This window comes from Macaca mulatta, chromosome 5, assembly GCF_049350105.2.
Source record: "Macaca mulatta isolate MMU2019108-1 chromosome 5, T2T-MMU8v2.0, whole genome shotgun sequence".
NCBI lineage: Eukaryota > Metazoa > Chordata > Mammalia > Primates > Cercopithecidae > Macaca > Macaca mulatta.
In genome coordinates this window covers 19,557,393-19,577,670 of record NC_133410.1, presented here as the reverse complement: position 1 = coordinate 19,577,670, position 20,278 = coordinate 19,557,393, and the positions used below count along the sequence as shown (strand labels likewise).

At 35.5% G+C, this 20,278-nt stretch overlaps 1 protein-coding gene and 1 non-coding gene across 5 annotated transcripts in view; both read right to left on the bottom strand.

The window, feature by feature from the left end:
• SLIT2 (slit guidance ligand 2) overlaps window positions 1-20,278 on the bottom strand; it is a 370,465-nt gene that overhangs the window by 86,739 nt on the left and 263,448 nt on the right. For 2 of the 4 annotated variants that reach the window (XM_015138091.3, XM_078002599.1), the window contains exons 12-18: window positions 14,133-14,204; window positions 9,911-10,054; window positions 9,637-9,800; window positions 8,636-8,659; window positions 5,014-5,164; window positions 2,032-2,106; window positions 353-496 (exon numbers count right to left, since the gene is read on the bottom strand). In XM_015138091.3, the coding sequence (XP_014993577.2) occupies window positions 353-496; window positions 2,032-2,106; window positions 5,014-5,164; window positions 8,636-8,659; window positions 9,637-9,800; window positions 9,911-10,054; window positions 14,133-14,204 (774 nt within the window). The remainder of the gene's footprint in view (window positions 1-352; window positions 497-2,031; window positions 2,107-5,013; window positions 5,165-8,635; window positions 8,660-9,636; window positions 9,801-9,910; window positions 10,055-14,132; window positions 14,205-20,278) is intronic. The other 2 variants (XM_015138093.3, XM_078002600.1) reach the window with 1 other exon arrangement.
• Window positions 5,731-5,835, bottom strand: MIR218-1 (microRNA mir-218-1). Its single transcript, NR_032455.1, has one exon. It is a non-coding gene; the product is annotated as a microRNA mir-218-1 (primary transcript).

The following is a 20,278-nucleotide window of genomic DNA, read 5'->3' as shown; positions in this document are numbered from 1 at the left end:
TTTGCATTCACAATGTGTGTGTGTGTGTGTGTGTGTAACACACATCAAAGGCAGGGATATTGGGGTAAGGGACCATTTGCATTCACAATACGTGAGTGTGTGTGTGTAACACACATCGAAGGTAGGAATATTGGGGTAAGGGACTATTTGCATTCACAATATGTGTTGTGTGTGTGTGTGTGTGTGTGTGTGCGCGCGCGTGTGTGCGCGCTCGCGCAACAGAGAGAATGTGAAAGAGATAGAGGGAGTGGGGTGGGTAAAAGTAGGAGGTGTTTCTCTCTCCCAGGATTATAATGAACAATGAGCTGCGATCCTTTGGTAGAAGAACTGCAATGCAAGTACAAATACTTACAAAGTTTTGAGGCTTTCCAATCCCTTGAACATCTTATGCTGCACATTTTCCAAACGATTACTTGTGAGAAGTATTTCATTTACACCAGATGCTCCTTCAAATGCTCCCTCCTCAATATCTGTGATCTTATTGTTGCTAAAGTTTCTAAATAAAAATTGTGGGAACAAAGATTTTAAACAATTTCTAATAAGGAGGGAATTGAAACATAGTTGATCATTTTCTTCTAATGATCCAAGTCTTCCAACTTTTCACTGCCCAGCACTGCCAGGGCTCTGAAAAGATTCCACTTCCCTACACCATCAAGACAAAGGGACAATAATAATAAGAGGGACTGTCTATGGTAAAATATGCCGGCGTGACTCATGTCAAACTCTCCAAAGGTCCCCAGGAGTATAAAATTCTTGAGGTCAGGTACTGGGTTACACAAACCTTTATGCCATCTATAAAATCCAACAAGAAACTTTTCAAAAAAATATCCCTGATTAAAATTGTCAAATGAATTAATGACTAAAAGAAGACAACTGGGTAGAGATAGAAGGGGTAAAATTTGTTAGTGTTTTATATATAGCATCAGAAATGTATTTGAATATGGGTTTATTCCCAGAAGAACTTCTCATGTAATAATGTGTTGAAACAACCAAATTAATTGTCAGTATTATGTATGATACTAACTACTACAATGCTTGCCAGAAGGCAAGAGTATCTAGTTGAGGTTAACTTTCTATAGGCTTTTTCTTTTTCTTTCTCACTGATCGATCACTCCAAGACCAGGAGTGTCCCCCAAACAAGGATCATTTTTATGCATATTTTAATTTCTCTGAGAGAATTATACACAGTAGCTTCTTAATAAATATTTGTTTCATGGAAAATCATCTTATAGCTAAAAAGAAAGTGCATTTCATAACAGTGAAAAAGGAGGGCAATTAAGATATGAGAAACCATTTGCGAGGTAGCCTAATATGGATGCCAACTGTACAAGTAGTCTGTTCTGTAACTTACAGTCTATGTGACTATGGGCCAGTTACATATGTGGACACACAGCTAAAGTGAGTCAATGCTTCTTTCCTCCTGCTGATGTTTCTGCATGTGTGAGGGTGCTCCACTGGTCCCATGCTATTGACGTATGTCCTGTCTCTCCCTCACACCTCCCCAGGGGCATGGAGTAACCTACTGAGAGCTGCTGAAACTGCTGAGCTTATGAACTTATTTTAAAATATGAGTTGTGGACATGTAGTAACACAGATGAGCTATCGAGCCAGTTTACCAATCATTAATTTTGAATATCTTCTAATGAAAGTTTAATGAAGCAAAAAAGTCCAATAGTTGACATGAAAAAGAAATAACAGCATGGTTTGGGGAATAGTAAAGGAAGTTACAAAACCTTACTGAACCTATTTTAATGTGCTTAGATTGCTGGATTCCTGCTGTGGCCACATAACAGACCAGCTGTCTGAGTTAAAGTCAGATGCTTAGGCTCTGCCATAGAAAATGTGATTGACACTGTTGACACACAGAAAAGTTCTTGCAGAGATTACCCTGAATTCATGTCACAGGTCGCCATCATAGGGAAATTTCCCAGGATTTTTAATATTTTCTAATTTTCTAAGAAACTTAAGAAAATGAACACAACAAAATGCTATGGAAATTAAAAAAAAAAAAAAAGCTAACAAGTGACTTACATTTTACGTAATTGAGGAAGTTTCTTAAAGATTCCTGTGGCTTCCAACACGGTAAATTCATTATTATTGAGACGCCTGAAGAAAAAGGAAGGAATAGAGAAGTTTTATTACTAATAGTTAGGAAAGCATTAAATTTGATTTCTCAAAATGAATTCTAACATTATTGAATGACACCAGGAAAATAAAAGGAAATACATATATCACAGAAGATTTGTGGAACATACTGATGTTTTTTCTCATTTTATTCAAATTTTAATCAAAATAAAATGTTAGGAAGTTTTTTTTTTACACAGTAAAACAAGAAAAAATCAAAGATCAAAACCAGCTCTCAGCAATCTCTAGAACAAATTTTCTCCAATTTTTTCCACTATCGTCCCCACTAAAAAGGATTTTTAGACTGTTTTTTCCCTAATTGTTTTCTTCACAATTGGAACAAAAATTACAGCTTTATTAGAATGCGTGTGCCCTTTTAAAGTGTACAATTCAGTGGTTTTTAGTATATTCACAAAATTGTGCAACCATCTTTGCTATCTAATTCCAGAACATCTTCATTACCCCCAGAAAGAAACCCCATACTTCTTACCAGTCACTCTCGGTGGCTATTCCCCTACAGCCCTTGGCAACCACCAGGTTACTTTTTGTTTTTATTAATTTTCCTATTCTGGGCATTTTGTATAAATGGAATCATGTAAGATGTAGCCTTTTCTGTCTGGCTTCTTTTGCTTTATATAATGTCTTGTTCCTGTTGTAGCATATGGCAGTGCTTCATTATTTTTTAAGACTCAGTGATATTTCATTACACAGGCATGACACATTTGTTTATCCATTTATCAGTTAGGAGGCATTTGTGTTGCCTCCATTCTTTGACAGCTATAGATAATGCTGCTATGAACGTGGTGTGCATGTTTCTGCCTGGATATATGTTGTCATTTTTTCGACATATACATAGGAGTGGCATTGCTGGATCACATGGTAAATCTGTGATTAACTCTTTGAGAAATAGCAAAAAAGATTTCCATAGAAGCTTTACATTCAGACCAGCGATGTATAAAGGTTTCAATTTCTTCTACTATGTTGCTCTCCCTTTTTTTTTTTTTTAGCCATTCCAGTGGGTCTAAAATGGTATCTCATTGTGGTTTTGATTGGAATTTCCCTAATAACTAATGATATTGAGCAGTTTTTCATGTGTTTATTGGACATGTGTTTATATATTCTTTGGAGAAAGGTCAATATGAATAATTTAACCACTCATTAGCTGAGTAAAATACCTTTTAATCTAAATTATAAGAGCTCTTCATACATTGTGAATGTGTCTTATTAGATACATGATTTGCAAATACTTTCTTCTCAGTACTGATTTTATTGTATAATTTAAAAAAATTACAAATCTCTTACATTACACACATTTGCTGAAGTCTAAATTGGAGGCTAGTTTCCACTATAATTCTTCCATGACAAACAAACTTATTTAAAGTGCTAGGCCAGGGGCAGTGTCTCATGCCTATAACCCTGGCTCTTTGGGAGGCAGAGGCAAGAGGATTGCTTGTGCTCAGAAGTTCAAGACCAGCCTGGGCAATAGGGCAACATCCCATCTCTACAAAAAATACAAAAATCAGCTGGGTGTGGTGGTGCATGCCTGAGGTCCCAGCTTCTTGGGGGGATGGGGAAGGGGGACTGAGGTAGGAGGATCCCTTGCACCCAGGAGGCCAAGGCTACAGGGAGCTGTGATGGTGACACTGCACTCCTGCCTGGGCAAGAGACTGAGACCCTCTCTCAAAAAAAAAAAAAAAAAAAAAAAAAAAAAAAAAAAAAGTGCTATTGTGCTGGAAGATATCACTTGTTTGTAGTATTATAGGTAATAAGCATAAATCCCTATATAACTGTAAAAAATAAAGTTCAGGGCCTTGGTTGCATGGTCTCAATGCATTTCTAAAATTCCTGGAGCTGTGAAATAGCTTCATTAACTAACAGGACTACAAAAAAAAATCACTATAACTACAAGATAGTTGGTTTCTGTCAAGTCTTTGAAAGGCATTACTTTATTTTTAGCTATTCAAATTGCTAAAAATTAATTAAGTACTGGCATGAGTACAGGCACAGTGGGAGATAAACAATAACACACAATCCCTGTCATCAAGGAGCTATAATCTAGTTAAAGACAGAAGGATTATATACAAACAAATAGACAACGAACTTTGCAAAGCAGTAAATGACAAATACCAGATGTTGCTATCCATAAACATGGCTAAGATGTTGAGAGAATGATGAGGTTTCGTTAGTTTTTTTCTTGAATTGTTAGAACACTAACGTTAGAGGTCGTCTTTTTATAAATAAAGTCAGTAAAGGCAAACCATGCATGCGCGTAGAATCTGTGAGTGCTCCAACCAACATTCTAGTACTTAGTATGTGCAAGAACCTGTGTTAAGGCTGTTAAGTGTAAATGCCATCATATTCTGCCTTTTCAGCTTTTCTTGCGTTGTTCAGAAAAAGCTATCCTTTCTACTTTAATACCTGATGATCACTGAATCCTTCCACCCGTAAGTCAATGAAGTAGTAAATTAGGTAAGATGGACTCCTTGAATCTATCGCTTACAGAAATTGAAAATTGAGGCTCTCAAACTACTTTATTTAGTTGCTATAAGGATTAAATACGTTAAAAAAACTTAGTACATAGAAAATAGTTTGGGAATAAATAATACCCAATAAATAAGCATCAAATAAACACCACTGTTATTAGTAAGAAGTGCTTACTGCATTTTGAGAGATAAATTAGTTCTGTACTTAATCGTATGGTTGGCTAGAAAGATGAACGAAGGTAGCCTCTAATATATTCTTGTACTAAGAAGAGTTATGCCAATGTAATGCCTATTAATTAAAATTAACACAATTATTAATAATAAAAATGGCAAGACAAACATTCCTATGCTTTAATGCTTTCATTCCCTCCTTCCCAACCAGAATTTTGTTGGCGGATGAACTTACAACTCTGCAGTGTACTGGGGAATGTGCTCTGGGATTTTGTTGAGTTTTTGATTAGAGCAATCTACTGTGGTTCCTTCACAGCGACACTTTTCAGGGCAAGCCAAATCCGCAAAGCAGTCTCCACTTAATTTTGATCGATAATCTTCTGTACCTATTGAGAATTCAAACCAAGAAAAAGATACTGAGTCTAAAGGTTAGAATATTTATTAGTTTGTAGGAAGAAAAAAGTAAGATAACTATAGATTATGTAGCAGGGAGACAACTTGGGGTATTTTGGTCAATGGATGTCAGGAGAAAGGTTAAAAGAAAGGCTTGGAATTTTCTGGAAAAAAGAGTGACCAGATTCACATGACAGGAAAACATTAATAAAGTTGAGCTTTTCACAGCTGTACTTTCTGCTGATCCAATTCTGAGCCATTCTAGCCTATTTCACAGCTAGTCACACAATGGATATTCATTATTAAAAAGTTTATTTTTTTTCTCTGAGTCAAGAATTGAAAATATATCCAGTAATAAACATGATCCTATATATCATTGTAAATTAGGGCTTTCAAGGCAAATAGATATACTCAGGCTTTTAAATTTTCTATGGACTTTTTACTATTCTCTCCCTCTCACATAATCTCAGAGATGCCTAAAAAGCCCTCTTTTTTTTCATTTTGATTTTGTAGAAAGAGACAGGTAAATCCTGATTTAAGCCTCAGCAGCTTGCCATGCTGTAGAAAGCTGCGTGACGTTCCATGGTGCTTGACGGAACCATGTTTTACTCATACCTCGCAACCACATGGTTAGATCAAGCACAACAGAAAATCTCGCTACATTGTCACTACACCAACCACTAGGCCAAAGGTAAGACCAAGAGGAAAATGGAGGGAAGGAAGAGAAAAGCTACAGGTGTTCTGGAAATGTAATACTGTTTACATGACATGCATTCTTCCCGCAGAATGTTTATGACCATAGTAAGAGTATTACTACCGAAGATTTCCTGGAAACACAAAGAAGGGGCTATACGGAAAAGGTGCCTCCACCGTTCCTCAGAACTGCAGAATGGAAACAACAGCTTTCAGGAACAACATCCAGGAAGAAGTTGAAGGTGAGCTATAAGGACAACAGAGAAGCTCAAAGGATCTGCGGTTTCTTCTTGAAAAAAAAGGTGCCAAAGACCAAGACTAGAAGAAGGTACATCAGGATTGAAAAGGGAGGGTATTATGTTTCAGATCAGACACTTTTACTTACAGCCAAAATGGTGAATTCCTGCAAAAGTAAAGATCACCAAGAAGGAAAGAAACAGTAATCCCAATTAAGATTAATATACATATTTATAAAACTAAGCTCTCTTCCTTCTTTCTTTATTATGGTAATTATTGAAAAAATAGCATGATGTGATGGGAATTGTCATGCTTTGTAAAATTTTTTAAATAATATTTTGAAGCACGGTGGTCTCACAAGAAAACCAATGTAATAAAAGATGCATAGTGCAAATTAAGTTCTCGATTCCTTTAAAAGATGAACTCTCTGAAAGACAGATTTTCTTTTATCACTGTAATATGTAGAGTGTCATATAAAATGGTAGTAGGGAGGTCCACACGTAAAAGTGAATGAAAAACTAATCATGGAGATCCTCAAGGACAATCATTAGAACATTTGGATTAATCCTTATGTTGTGATGTATACTTTTTAATGAACTTTTCAACTTATAAATAATGTTTCTTAGTGGAAATGGAATCAGAATCTCATAAGAAGTTTGTGATGGTGAATATCACGGTTTCATTACATTTGGCAGTTAATGCCACAGTATTTATTGAGGATCTGGTGCCTTATGATTTAAGCTTCACTCCAAAATGAAGTAAGAGTGCACAAAGTCTAAATGACAGGTACACTGGGTATCTTGCAATTCAAATAATCTGCATTCAGTGGAACAGTAATAATGCTTATTTTATGGTGGCTTTTTAGGTGGACTCAAATTTTAATTAAAATTTTTGGAAAAGAGGGAAGGAGGCCCAAATGATCCTTTTGAGGCCTGGCTTCTGCAATTATTATGTTTAAATAATGTAAATTAAATTATCAAAACTTGAAAGTTAAGACATGATATTTGATATAAAAGATAATTTCCAAATCCTAATTTGGCTGCTGTCAGTAACAGGGAAGAACTGTATCAGAATACGTGAAAATAACCTCACTTTTGTTCTTTATTTAGTGAATTGGAAATATTAAACTCATCAATTATTAATTAAGTGTATTTAAATTAAATAGTTTAAATAATTTGGTACCTATTACTGCCATAATTTTAGGATTTAAATCATATTAATGTTCTATTCAATAGGTCATCTGGTATTTAGAATATGGCTTTTTTTGGTTAAATAATAGCTATCAGATTATTTTCCACTTAATTGGGTAAAGTAATTAATATTAAACATTATCAATGAAGGCCAATCAACTGTTCTTTTCAACATGTTACTTGTTATGCAGCCAGTATAATATATACAATGCTACTGATCATTCAAGCTCAAAATAAGTCATATAACCAAATCTACTAAATCCATAAAATTATCCAAATTGTAATTCAATAATGGCAAGCAACAAATATCTCCTTAAAATAGAGACTAAACCCAGAGTTATTCTTTAGAAAATACGGAAAGGTAGACTAACACTGTACACTAACGCTGTAGAAATATCTTTTAATCTGTAGCTCTTAAAATATTTTATAGTCGAGAATATACCCAAGAGATGGTGAATGTGGCCAATGAATACTTAACATAATGGTTTAAAACAAACAAGTCAAGAGGCATTTTACACAATTGGCAGGCAAGGAAAAATAAGTAAAGAAACGTATTTTAAAGAGCTAGTTCTAGAATCATCAGTCTTGATAGTGTTAAGATTGAAGTGGTAAAACATTGCGATTACTTTTCTTAGACACATTCTATCCATCTGCCTAATTACTCAAGGCATTTTGAGACCATGAACTTCTGATGCTTTCACATCAGACATCAATGTTCTTTTTACAGACTTATATTGTAATTCCGGATATAGAAGAATGGAAAGTCATAAACAAATAAGAAACAACTGCATATAAATCAGCAGGAAGCTGCTGTTTTTCTACAAACAGTGAAGCAAAAGTAAAGCAATAAGAACAGTTTTTAAATATAAGAATCTATAAAAAAGTAAGTCTCATGGTGGAAAATGAAATTCTGTGTGTCTGTAACTGATTTCATGTAGAACGAGCTCTTTGACGTCGGAAAGATCTCTGTCTTTAAAACCAGCTCAATAAGCTATATTTTAAAAACAGGTTGGAAGATCAGATATACAATGTATGGAGAGAAAATGATTTAAGTAGAAAGCCATAGCTTCAAACATTTTAGCTACTGTGAGAAATTTTAGATAATGCGCCAAAGTAAAAGAGAGAGAAGAGAAGGTGGAGTTTAATAATATAGATGTTTAACATCAGAAGCTCATGCAAAGGTCAGGTTTTCAGGAAACAGCTACAAGTGATATATGCATCAGTCAGTCTATCTATAGAGTATCCACTGTACTTTCAGAAGCATGCATATCAGTTTTAGAAGCTATATTTTATAAGGTGAGGAAAGGGTGTCTGTAGTTAGTCCTACTACCGAGCAAAACCTACCTGGAATGAAATACTGTTCTTTAGCTAAATAAAAAAAGAGAAAAAAAAAATAGAAGATGCACCTGAATGTCAGCAAGCAGAGATATGAGTTATATTAGATTAAGAATGGACTAAAGTTACTACAATTAAGTGAAAAATGTATATTCACAGCTGTGACTGACATATAATAATGTACAGTGAGTAGTAAATGCATCTATAATTATGGACAATAACCAGCTGGGTCCTTATATTAGCTTTTTAGTATGAAATTAACTGCCGAATGTGAAATACCCCTGGAATAGTTAGGTAGCATACTACCAAACAGACATATAATGTATTCTATTAAAAAAAAGGAAAATATTATATCAAAGCAAATAGTAAATTTGAATGATGGAAACCTTCCATTTAATATCAATACAATGTATTCATATTTAGCTTTTTACAAATAAATGCAATATTCCCAAAATATTTTATAAAAATAGCTTTTGGAAAAAATGCATCCTCACAGTTGTATGCAAAATAAGAGAATGCAAACTGAGGAAGTGCATTCAGAGTAAGAAGCAAGGGATCTGTAGTCCCTCCCGGTGCCCCTGGACTTCTGAGCCCAAACAAATGATGTAACCAAGTCTCAATTCACTTTCTGAAGAAACGAAAATACAGTTAATTACTTGAGGTTGGTCAAGACAACAAACATGAGACTTAACATACTTCAAAGGTATTCTCAGTTGGCTAAAAGGCTCTTGTTAAATTTGAATTTTGGAAAGGTACTATGAAGTATGTAGGCTTCTTTTTAACTTGGTCAATAGCCTACTTCTTCTGCTCTCCGTGGTATTAAAATGTTACACATAGAAGTATTATTTGAACTGTGTCTACAGTTCTCTTTATTTTGCTATTCATGGGCAGAAGAAAAAGAAATATGGTTCTACAGTGTTCACTAATCAGCCGAAGGCCAGCTGCTTTTGTTAGGTCTCATGTAACCATTGTTGTTGGTCACAGGGGAAATTAACACGTGAAGAAATTACCTGAACAACGGAATTTCTTGCTTTTGATCTGTCCAATTCTTTTGTTTGCCAGGCGGCGGGGGCTGGTGCAACGGGCACCACTGGTCTCAATTGGGTTGGTATGGAGATAATCCGCTAGCCACTTGAGATGGCAATCACAAATAAACGGGTTCTGGGCCAAATGCCTTTGGAAACACATACAGAACAGTTTTATAGATGACTCGCAAGGGACTCAACTCTTACTTTCAGAGTGGAAACAATGTCATCAAATGTGATCCAAATCACTTATACATACATAGTTTGAATGGCCCGAAGAGGTGAAAAGGTCCCCTTGGCGATGGTCTGAAGCTTGTTGTCATATAGGGAGAGAAGGTTCAAGTTGTGGAGATCCTGAAAAGCATCTACCCGAAGGCAGTTTATCTTGTTGGCATTCAATAATCTGTTTGATTAAATAGTTGTAGAATTAAAGTGTAGCATCTCACTAACTCACCTGCAAGATTTTGTGCTTTTTAAGAGAATCCAGTCGTGAAATATATTTCTTTAACCTCAACACTAACATTTTAACTTTAATAATTTAGGAATTAGAGGTTGGAGATGTGGGGTTTTACCATATAAAGCAAAAGTCATGTGATCAAATGAACCTAAATCTAGTGGTACTTATACAGGTATTCACTACAAATTATTAATCATTTCCTCTGGAAGATGTAAGGGTGGAATAGTACACAAAAATGGGTGAGACCCAGCCTCCACTGGCAAGGACACCATAAAAATGTCCTAAGACACCATTAATCCCTCAAAACACTCTGTGGAAAAGTAGTTCAGGCTATTCTCAAAACAGTCGCTCGTGTGGTCCTTCTAAACATAGAAGAGATCACGTCACCCCTATCTCAGAACCACGTGACAGCTCCCAACTGGCTCTGAGCAGAAGCCTAAGTCGTCACAACAGCCTGACCAGTAGTCCACTCTTCAGAACTCTGCAGTCTTCCCAGTTCTCTCCTCCTGGCTGTTTCAGCTCCAATCACTAATCTCCTTGCTCTTTTTTAAACACACCAGGCTCTGCTATTCTCTGTCTGAAATGTTCATCTCCCAGATGTCAAGCCTGCTCTAATATTGCCTTCTCAATCTGGCCTCCCGGACCCCTCTCCTTAATACATGCAGGCTGTCTTTGACACCTTCCCAACGCCTAGCACTCTCAATTCCTTTTACTTTGATCTACTTTTTCTATTTTCTAAAGTATATATATATATATTTTTTTCTGCTATATGCAACTTATGTTACTGCTGACTGTCATCTCTATGCCTCCCTACCCCACAGTAAATCATCCATATGTCTCTTTCATTTCTCCTCCTTTCCCAGCTGCCCAGCACATACTGGGAGCTCAATAAATATTGGTTGTTGAGTGAATACTTTACAACCCTCTTGGAGAGTCACATGATACATTAGTATAGGCTTTAGTCTTATATTATAAATACCTGTTTAACTTTTTAACACAATTCCCCACAAACTCCTTTTTTCCCCCTATATACTATATCAATATTCTGTGCAACTGTGGTTTATGGATTATACTTTGGCAAACATCATTCTTGTGGATGTGACTGTGTGTGAGCTTAGGTTTATTCTTCAGCATGTACTCTGCTCTCTACTTTCCTCAACCACCTTCTGAACTCAACTTCCACCCAACAAAGTACTCCTCCCTCTGGGTTCCGCAGAATGTCATTCCATGCTATGCAGTCTTGTCACCTGTTTTATGCAGACCTGCTTATTTGGCCAATGACAGTTTCTCCCTCTTCAGGAAGGACAATTTTAAAAAATAATATTCTTTTTCTCCATCCCCAACAGGCACCACTGGTATCAATAGGGTTGGTATGGAGATAATCTGCTGGCCACTTGAGATAGCAGTCACAAATAAAGGGGTTCTGGGTCAGATGCCTTTGGAAACACATACAGTACAGTTTTATAGATGACTTGTAATGGACTCAACTCTTGCATTCACAGTGGAAACAATGTCATCAAATGTGATCCAAATAACTTACACATACATAGTGTGAATGGCCCCGGAGAGGTGAAACGATCCCATTGGCGATGGTCTGAAGCATGTTATTATATAAGGAGAGAAAGAATATTTTTCTCCATGGGGATGGAGAAAATTTTTTTAAATTCTTGCCTTTTAAGAGGGAGAAACTGTAGACAATACTGGATACAGCATCAAGCTATATCTAGCTATATTTAGTTCACTGCTTTGATACTTAGAACTTTTAACAAATATGTAACAGCTCAAAAAATATGTGTCATGTGGTTTGGCTATGCCTCGTTATCTAACATACTAAAAATATTTTCTCCTTTGACAATAAAACGATCTCTGTGTTAACATGGGGTATTTCCGTTTTACTTGATTTTTTAAAGGTGCTACATCAGCAACATGCAAAGTGATGACTTTCTCACGGTGATTCAATTGGCTGTGCTCTTTGATTCCCCGTCAGGAGCTGAAGTTTTCATCTTCCCTCTGGTATATGTAATACTTTCTTAAAAGCCTTCAAGAAATGGTGGGTGACAGGGGCTGCTTAACTCCATACCTCTCCTCCCTGGGAGGAGAGTAATGCTGACCTGTTCTTTAATTAATAATCTAATTGAATAAAGCAGTTAGAGAGCAAACAAGGACAATGAAATTGTGTGGAGCCTGAAGAAACTGAAAGATGTCGTGTTGCATCATCTTGCATCTATGCAGTTTGTACTTACTTTAACTCAGTGTGGCCCAAAGAATAGTAAATAAATATTAAACAACAATCTGTTTTGTTTCTTTTATTTCCCTGACTCTTCTCTCTAATATCTGACCAACCAAAACTAAGACACTTAACTTTACCAGGTTCTCAGTCAGCTGTAAAGAGATAATCATGTCATTCTTTCGCTCTGGCAGGCTTAAGAATGAGCCTTAGTGTAGAAATGAAACTTTATAAAGATGGCTTTAGAAGGTTTATCTATATAGATCTCCATATTTTATTAGCATGTGTGTTACATCAGCCACCAATAAGTGTGCATGGAAAGAAAAAGAAGGTGACATTTTATGTATTGGTAGTAGATAGGTCAGTGATAGTAAGAGTGACTGTGAATAACTGGCACAGAGAGTAATTCTAGGGAAATGTGGAAGAATGGCAGAGAGGTGAGTCACAAGTAGGCAATACTTGGTTACAGCATCAAGCGATATCTACAATGCGTACAGACATCTGGACTGTGAATAGCATAATTTTATCAAATTAGTAACAATATTTAATAATGGAAATGCGAAGCTTAGAAAAATTTGAAACCCAAATAAAGTCATTAAGTAACGAAATCAGTATTTGTCATAACTCATTGGTCTATTGTAAAATAAATTTACTGGGTTATGTAGCACTGAGAAAATAAAGAGAGAATTGGGGCAGGGGTGAACAGAAAGGAGAGCACTACACATAATAAGGTTCATTATTGTTTTGTTAACATTTTGTTTCATTTGTTTGTATGTGTGCATGCTGGGATGGAATGTAAAATACATTTCGGCATAATGGTGAAAAAGTTTAAGACATGGATAATAGGATGTAATTAAGAATATAAGTTTATCGATTCAGGAATTATATATATGTTATATATAAGTATATAATACATATTACATATAATATATATAATATATATGTGCATATATATATGAAGACTGTGGGATTAGGAATAAATAGTTACCAAATAAATGCCAAGAAATAAATATACTCCAGAGGGAAAATAACACTGTATACATAAGAATTTTAAGGGAGATTTACTAAGAAAAAAAATACAACACAATTATCTTTGTATCTAAAGCATCTAGGCCAGTGTGTGCCCCAAATGAGGTCCTCTGTTTGATGATACAAATAGAATTTGATGATTACCAAGTTTTAATATGTGCATATTTTTTCCAACTTTACTTTTCATATGGGCATGCATTAAAACACATGGTGTTAAATCTGCTTTTTGCAAATATGTATGGTAAATGCTTCTTTTGAGACAAATGAGCAGTATCTATTGTCTAATCAGAGTGGTCTTTGATTTACAGGTAATTCTCTCTCTAAAGGTTAGTCTGAAGACTACCGTGTGTTACAGCTCACCACACACCATCTGTGTTTGAGGAAGTTATTGCAGTACTGTGGCTCCTGCAGAGTCTTTGGACAAAGGTTGTTGAGTATATCACCATATCTTTCTCGGTTCCAACTACTGGTTAAGTTAAAACAGAGGTGTTTCACAAGGACAGGGATTGTAGAAGCTTTAAATGATAGAGCAGCCAGAATGCATACATTCATGATAGTGTAGAGAAAATGGTTTGGGGACTACTCCAAAAAGTAGTGTCTTCAAGTAAATAATCAAGAATGTTAGCTTGACTAGACTAATCTTTTCTATTTTGTTAAACTGTATCATTTTGAGTCAAATTTTTCCAAAGCCTCCATAAAAATATGAGATAACAAACCGGCTAATATATATTACTAGGCTCGAGAGATGGAAAACAATCAAATACTTACAGGAGCTGTAAGGAAAACAGTCCTTCAAATAAACTCTTGGGGAGTTCTGTGATTTTATTTCCATAGAGGACACTGAAAAAAATGTTTTAAATGAAAAAAATTAGACACCGAACCTGCATAACAAATTCATCTAATACATATTTACTCAGGCATAGAGGAAGTTAGTAGGCAATCAATACATCATAAAAGTTACAGCTGAATAAACAAACTTCATTTACAAGTGTCTTTTGCCTGATTGCAGATCAGATATATACTTACTGTAGGACATTTGGAAAACAAAAAAATAAAGAACATTATATATATATATATACATAATTTCCACTTGCATTGCCTTTTCATAGAAATGTTTCCTTTTAAGTTGTTTTTCTACTCACACACATACACAGTTCATATGTAATGAGAGCATACCATATATAACGAAGAATGCTAAGTGTAGAATCAAGAATAGAAGAGTACGTAGTGACATAAAAGTCCTCATGATACATACAACATTAAGTAAAAAAGAAGCATGTTAAAGTATTATGTTAATTTTGTTTTAAAAATATATACATATATGCACAAAATAAAAGGGAAACATATTTAGATGGCAGATGATTTGCCATCCAGAGGTGATTTGAATTTACATCTACATATTTTTGTGTATTTTAATATATCTCTAAAATAAGTACATATTATTTTCAAAGATCAGAGAGATATTCTTTTGGGAAATAAACAAATGGTTGCCATAACATATAAAGAAAAAGCTGAAATGAGAATCTAAATAATTGATATGTTTGGCAGCAGTATATAATCTCTTTTTGAAAAGGAAGAAAATAATAATACAAGAGAAATGAGTATGTGAGAGAAAAGCTGTTCCTTTTTCAAAATGTCACAGAGAGGTAAGGTATATTATAAAATGTGAAGAAAATCCTCAAAGGAATAAATAAAGCTGGGTGCTATTATAGTGTAAAGAGATATTCCATTCGTCTCTTTAGATTCCATGATATAACTATAAAACAGAACATGAAATTTTGTTTGTAGAAAACGTAGATTTCTTTAGAAAAGTAAATCAATTAGAAAATAAACCATTTTAAAAATCAAAGAACAAAAGAGAGGATTCTATATTGTCCAGAACGAGCCAGAAAGGGAATCAGAAAAGGTAAAGCATGAATAGATATATATTTTGAGGTCAAGATTAACAGAATAGAGGGCATTAGGAAACACAAATGAGTAGATTAAGATGGCACCAATTTGGGATGTTCAATTCAATATCATTTAATTCATTCACTCAGCAATAGAGATTGTGCACTTATTACATGCCAGTAACGTAGCCAGATTCTAAGTTTGGTGCTCAATTCAATAGTCATTTTTGAATGCCCATCATCTGCCCATGTCTCAGACACTGATATGACTGAGATAAAGAAGATATGGCTTCAAAGGGAAATCCAAAAGAGTAATTTTGAATAGTCGAAGAGTCTGATATTGTGAATCCACTGCAATTTAGAAAGGAACAAAGATGTGTATAAATTGTGGAGAACCTGCATGAGGATCAAGGGGTGGACAATTTAGTAGGTTGTTCACTTGAGACTTTTGCTTTGAAGGTTGGCCCAAATAGCAAGAAAGGAGAACAAGCTAGGAGATGTGTCGTATTTATGTCGTGGAATTATTTTTTCCAATAAATCATTGTTTTCCTTAAGACCATGTTAAAAAGTAACAGATGCTATTGTAATGAGACAAAGTGGGTAAACAGCAAAAAAGGAGAAAATTACACTAGGATGCAGGAAATGTATCCGTATAGGTATTATTGCTGTATGGAGTATTAACCATAAGAATAATAAAGAAATACTCAATGTGATGGGAATGACATTTCTCCAAAAAGGTTTAGCAGGACTAGGGCTGGGTACAGCATTTTACATAGCAATGAGATCAAAGTGACAGCAAGGAAAATAAGTTAAAATATAAAAAATCCAAAGACCAGGATAGAGAAATTGGATGACAGCCCAGGAAATAGGGCCAAAATCTATAAAAATGAGGGAAAGAAATATCATCACATAAAGATATAAACTAAGAGAAGGCCAGTGAGAATTTGTCCTACACTGTTAGAGGAAAAGAAATGTTTTAAAGAAATTGAAAGACAAAAGTGGAATCAGCTGAAAAGAAAATCAATACATGAGGGATGTGGATAATATCACCCAAATACCAAGAATGACTAATTGAGTATCTTCTCTACAGTTTATGCATGACTTATGTTCAGCATACCACATAGACAGTATATGCATATGTACTATTATATGTGTACAACATACAAATACTCTGATAGAGATTTTTTTTGACTAGTCTTTTGGAAAAATAGGGAAATTTTAAGGCAGTTCTTGTACCTGCTGCTATAAGGAAGGCCAAGAATGTTAAACACAGTTTAGCCCTTGTGAGTTTCAGCATGAGGACAGTAAGAGGCAGCAATAGCTGGTGACCAGTGTTTGAGCTCTCCTGCTCTTGTTGAAAGCCGGCAGAGGCCAGGCGCGGTGGCTCATGCCTGTAGTCCCAACACTTTGGGAGGCCAAGGCGGCCGGATCACCAAGTAAGGAGTTCGAGACCAGCCTAGCCAACACAGTGAAACCCTGTCTCTACTAAAAACACAAAAAATTAGCTGGGTGTGGTGGCAGGCGCCTGCAATCCCAGCTACTCGGGAGGCTGAAGCAGGAGAATGAGTTGAACCTGGGAGGCAGAGGTTGCAGTGAGCCGAGATCACGCCACTGCACTCCAGCCTGGGTGAGAGCGTGACCCTCTGTCTCAAAAAAGAAAGCTGGCAGAAGACAACTCCTACTGAAGAGAAAAAAAATGTCCAAAATAGCAACTTATAAGATGATTATCATGAAAAAAGTGTCATGGGCAGAGGCTTTATTATTCAAAAAAATGTCAGGGAAATTATACTTACAAAATTTTTTAAATGTATATATTTGAAAGTTGTAACTCGAAGTGATTTTTAGAAGAGTTCAGTAAAGATAAAGCAGAGGACAAAACAGAGGTGCTACCTTTTAATTTTCATTGAAAACCTGTAGTAAAATGCAAGATACTGGGCAGGAGAGTTAACAGCAGTTTAGGAAAAGGTTGCCGGAAATCTAAGTACAGCGTTCAAGTCTTCCACTGTAGACCCCTGTGGAATTTGGGAGCTAGTTCAAGAAATAAGGAAATTAGAGTAAATGAATTAAAATAGTTTACAAAGGGCTAATGAAGAAAATGGGAAAAGAGAAAAATCATACATTGAGGACCTTGGGCATAAAGAAAGGTTCTCTGAAATAATTGAGATCCAGAAACATACAAATTGCTTTGTATCAAGAGATGAATTTGCCATGGCCATACCTATTATCTCTTGATGTTTACTCTATAACAAAGCTAGCAGGGAAGTAACTTTATCCTTATTTTAAAGATGGAAGAACTAATACCCAGGGAATTTACTAACTAGCTCAGCCTCTAACTATTAAGTACTAGAGCCAGGATTTGAACATAGCCACCTAGTGTCCTAAAGGTGATATGCTTAGCAGTATGCTACATTGATACTACACTTAAAACGTTTTGTTACTATAGAAGGAAGTTTCCAAGTAATAAACAGAAAACAATAAAAACTGTTTACAGACAATGCTAAAAACACTAGTATGCTGAATTCTTAAGACATTATTACTAAATATCATAAAAATCTTGTTGATGTCACATTGAAAGAAATTTTAAAATCCCTGAAGATAAAATGACATGATAAATGTTTGATTTCTGTTAATATATTGCATATTATACTATGTAACAATATATTAATATAACACTATAATTTTACATAATACATAATAAAAATAAATGATAATGTTAATTAAAAGTTATAGGATTTCTTAGTAGGAGAGGACATAAAAAAATTAGGTAAATCAAGTCCACTTGTCTCTAAGAGATGCAATTTTGGCGATTAAATAACTTGAAATTTTTATTTATTTATTTGAGATAGAGATTCACTTTGTCGCTCAGGCTGGAGTGCAGTGGTGCAATCTCGGCTCACTACAACCTCCGCCTCCTGGGTTCAAGCGATTCTTGTGCCTCAGCCTCCCGAGTAGCTGGGATTACAGGCGTGCACCACCACATTTGGCTAATTTTTATATTTTCAGTAGAGATGGGGTTTCACCATGTTGGCCAGGCTGGTTTTGAACTCCTCACTTCAACTGATCTGCCTGCCTAGGCCTCCCAAAGTGCTGGGATTACAGGCGTGAGCCACCACGCCTGGCTGAAATTTTTATTTTTTAAGTAGAATGCAATAGAGGTGCTTGGCATCATATCGCCTTCAAATATTTTCATGTATTTGGCAAATGCAGTGATTAATCTGTCTATATTCTTGAGTACAGTTCTAGAAAGGCATGGTATTAAAATATCAGGTGTAAGCGAAACTTGTAAGCAAAATTTTTATTTAAATAGAGGTGTTGCCTTGTACTTGCATGGTTTTTGTAGTAAACTACATACTCCCGAGTACTCTGCTCCCTTCTGGAAAGTTTTAACTCCTGGTCAGTATCATGATCTCCAGCACAATTCTTTTCTGGAAATCTAGCTTTCACTGGCTTTCCTCCCCCACCCTAATTATAGTGTCCCAGACCTGTAGTTACAATTGCATTCTCTTCATTACTTCAGTTTCAAGCACCCACTACTCTCCAGTCGCAGTGATATTTTTTGCTAATTCTTGAAACATCTAGCATACTCCTGCTAAAGGTCCTTAGTATTTAACTGTTCCCTCTGTCTTGAATGCCTTTCCTCTATATATCTGCACTATCTACACAGTTCACTCTTCAGGTCTTTGTTGATCATCCTATTCAAGGTTTTAGCTTCCCCCCAACCACAGCATTCCTTATCCCTTGTTCTGTCTTTATTTTTATTCATAGCATTTTCATCCACAGATAGATGTAATACTATAAATATAGGTAAATTTTATGCATACTATACATTTGCCAGTTTATCATTGGTCTCCTCCATGAAGCAGGGACTTTTGTATTCTGGGCACTCTGCATCTCTAGACCCTCTACTAGGGCCTGGTACATAATCGGGCCCAATACATTTCTTTTGAACATATTAACTGTGGATCAATGAAGAAGAGAGGTATTGCAAATATGTGTAGTTATCTATTTTAAGGAGGGGAAAATAACTTAAACTTTGGAAAGTGAACTCAAACTGTGAACATGACGAGGAAAATAATATGTGTGGTGACACGTGGGCTTTCTCTAAAATAACTCAGTTATTTGATTCTCTTCCAGTTTTTCTGTTTTACAGTATTATGCAGGTATTCCACTTTCGGCAAACAGTTTGTAATCTTCCACGTATTGCTACATTTTGAACTGGAAAAACCCCAGTGACTTAACTCCCTCACTTAACTGCAGTTTACTTTATCCTCAAGTAAAGATAAAGCTTTTCTACAGCCTTCTGAGGCAACTGGGTGTGTGAGTGCTCTCACCACGAGGCTTTAGAGTTCAATGTAGCAATCATGTTATTTTACATGTGTTAGCAAATAGCAAAAAGAGTGACAACACACTATTTTATTGTTTATTAGATTGCATAATTTATAATAATTAATTACAGGAACCTGCTTATCAACAAACATAATGTAATTTATTGAGAGAAGTAACAAATTATAATAAGCTGTTCTATTTATAATTTACTTTTAAATATCTTTATATATTTTCTTTTAATTCTTACAACCACAGAAGTGTCAATTAACACTATTAAGGCAAGAGCTTACTATCAAACTCTGCAAGCAAGCTGATATAAATAAGAATTTCCCACTGATTTCTCTTCTTCTTGACATATAATGGTTATCTTTGAGGACCAAAGTTGTGGAGAATCAGGAACTGATATGCTGATTTGCCTTTTGTCCTTCTGTATGATGGGGAGGTTGTCAATGTTTATTCTGGATAGTATTACTGTTCAGAATGGTGCTAACAGTACTTTACGGACAATCTGACTGGGTGATCTGAGTTTTACATTGAACCTAGTTATTTTAGAACCTGACAGTATAGCCTGAGCGCAATACATGACTACACTCTATATTTTCTGCCAACAATTGTTCCTTTAATCTTGTGCTTCTTCTAGTCAAAACCCTCCAAGACAAAAAAAGCAAAAGTGAACCCAAGCGGATACTGCCACTTAAG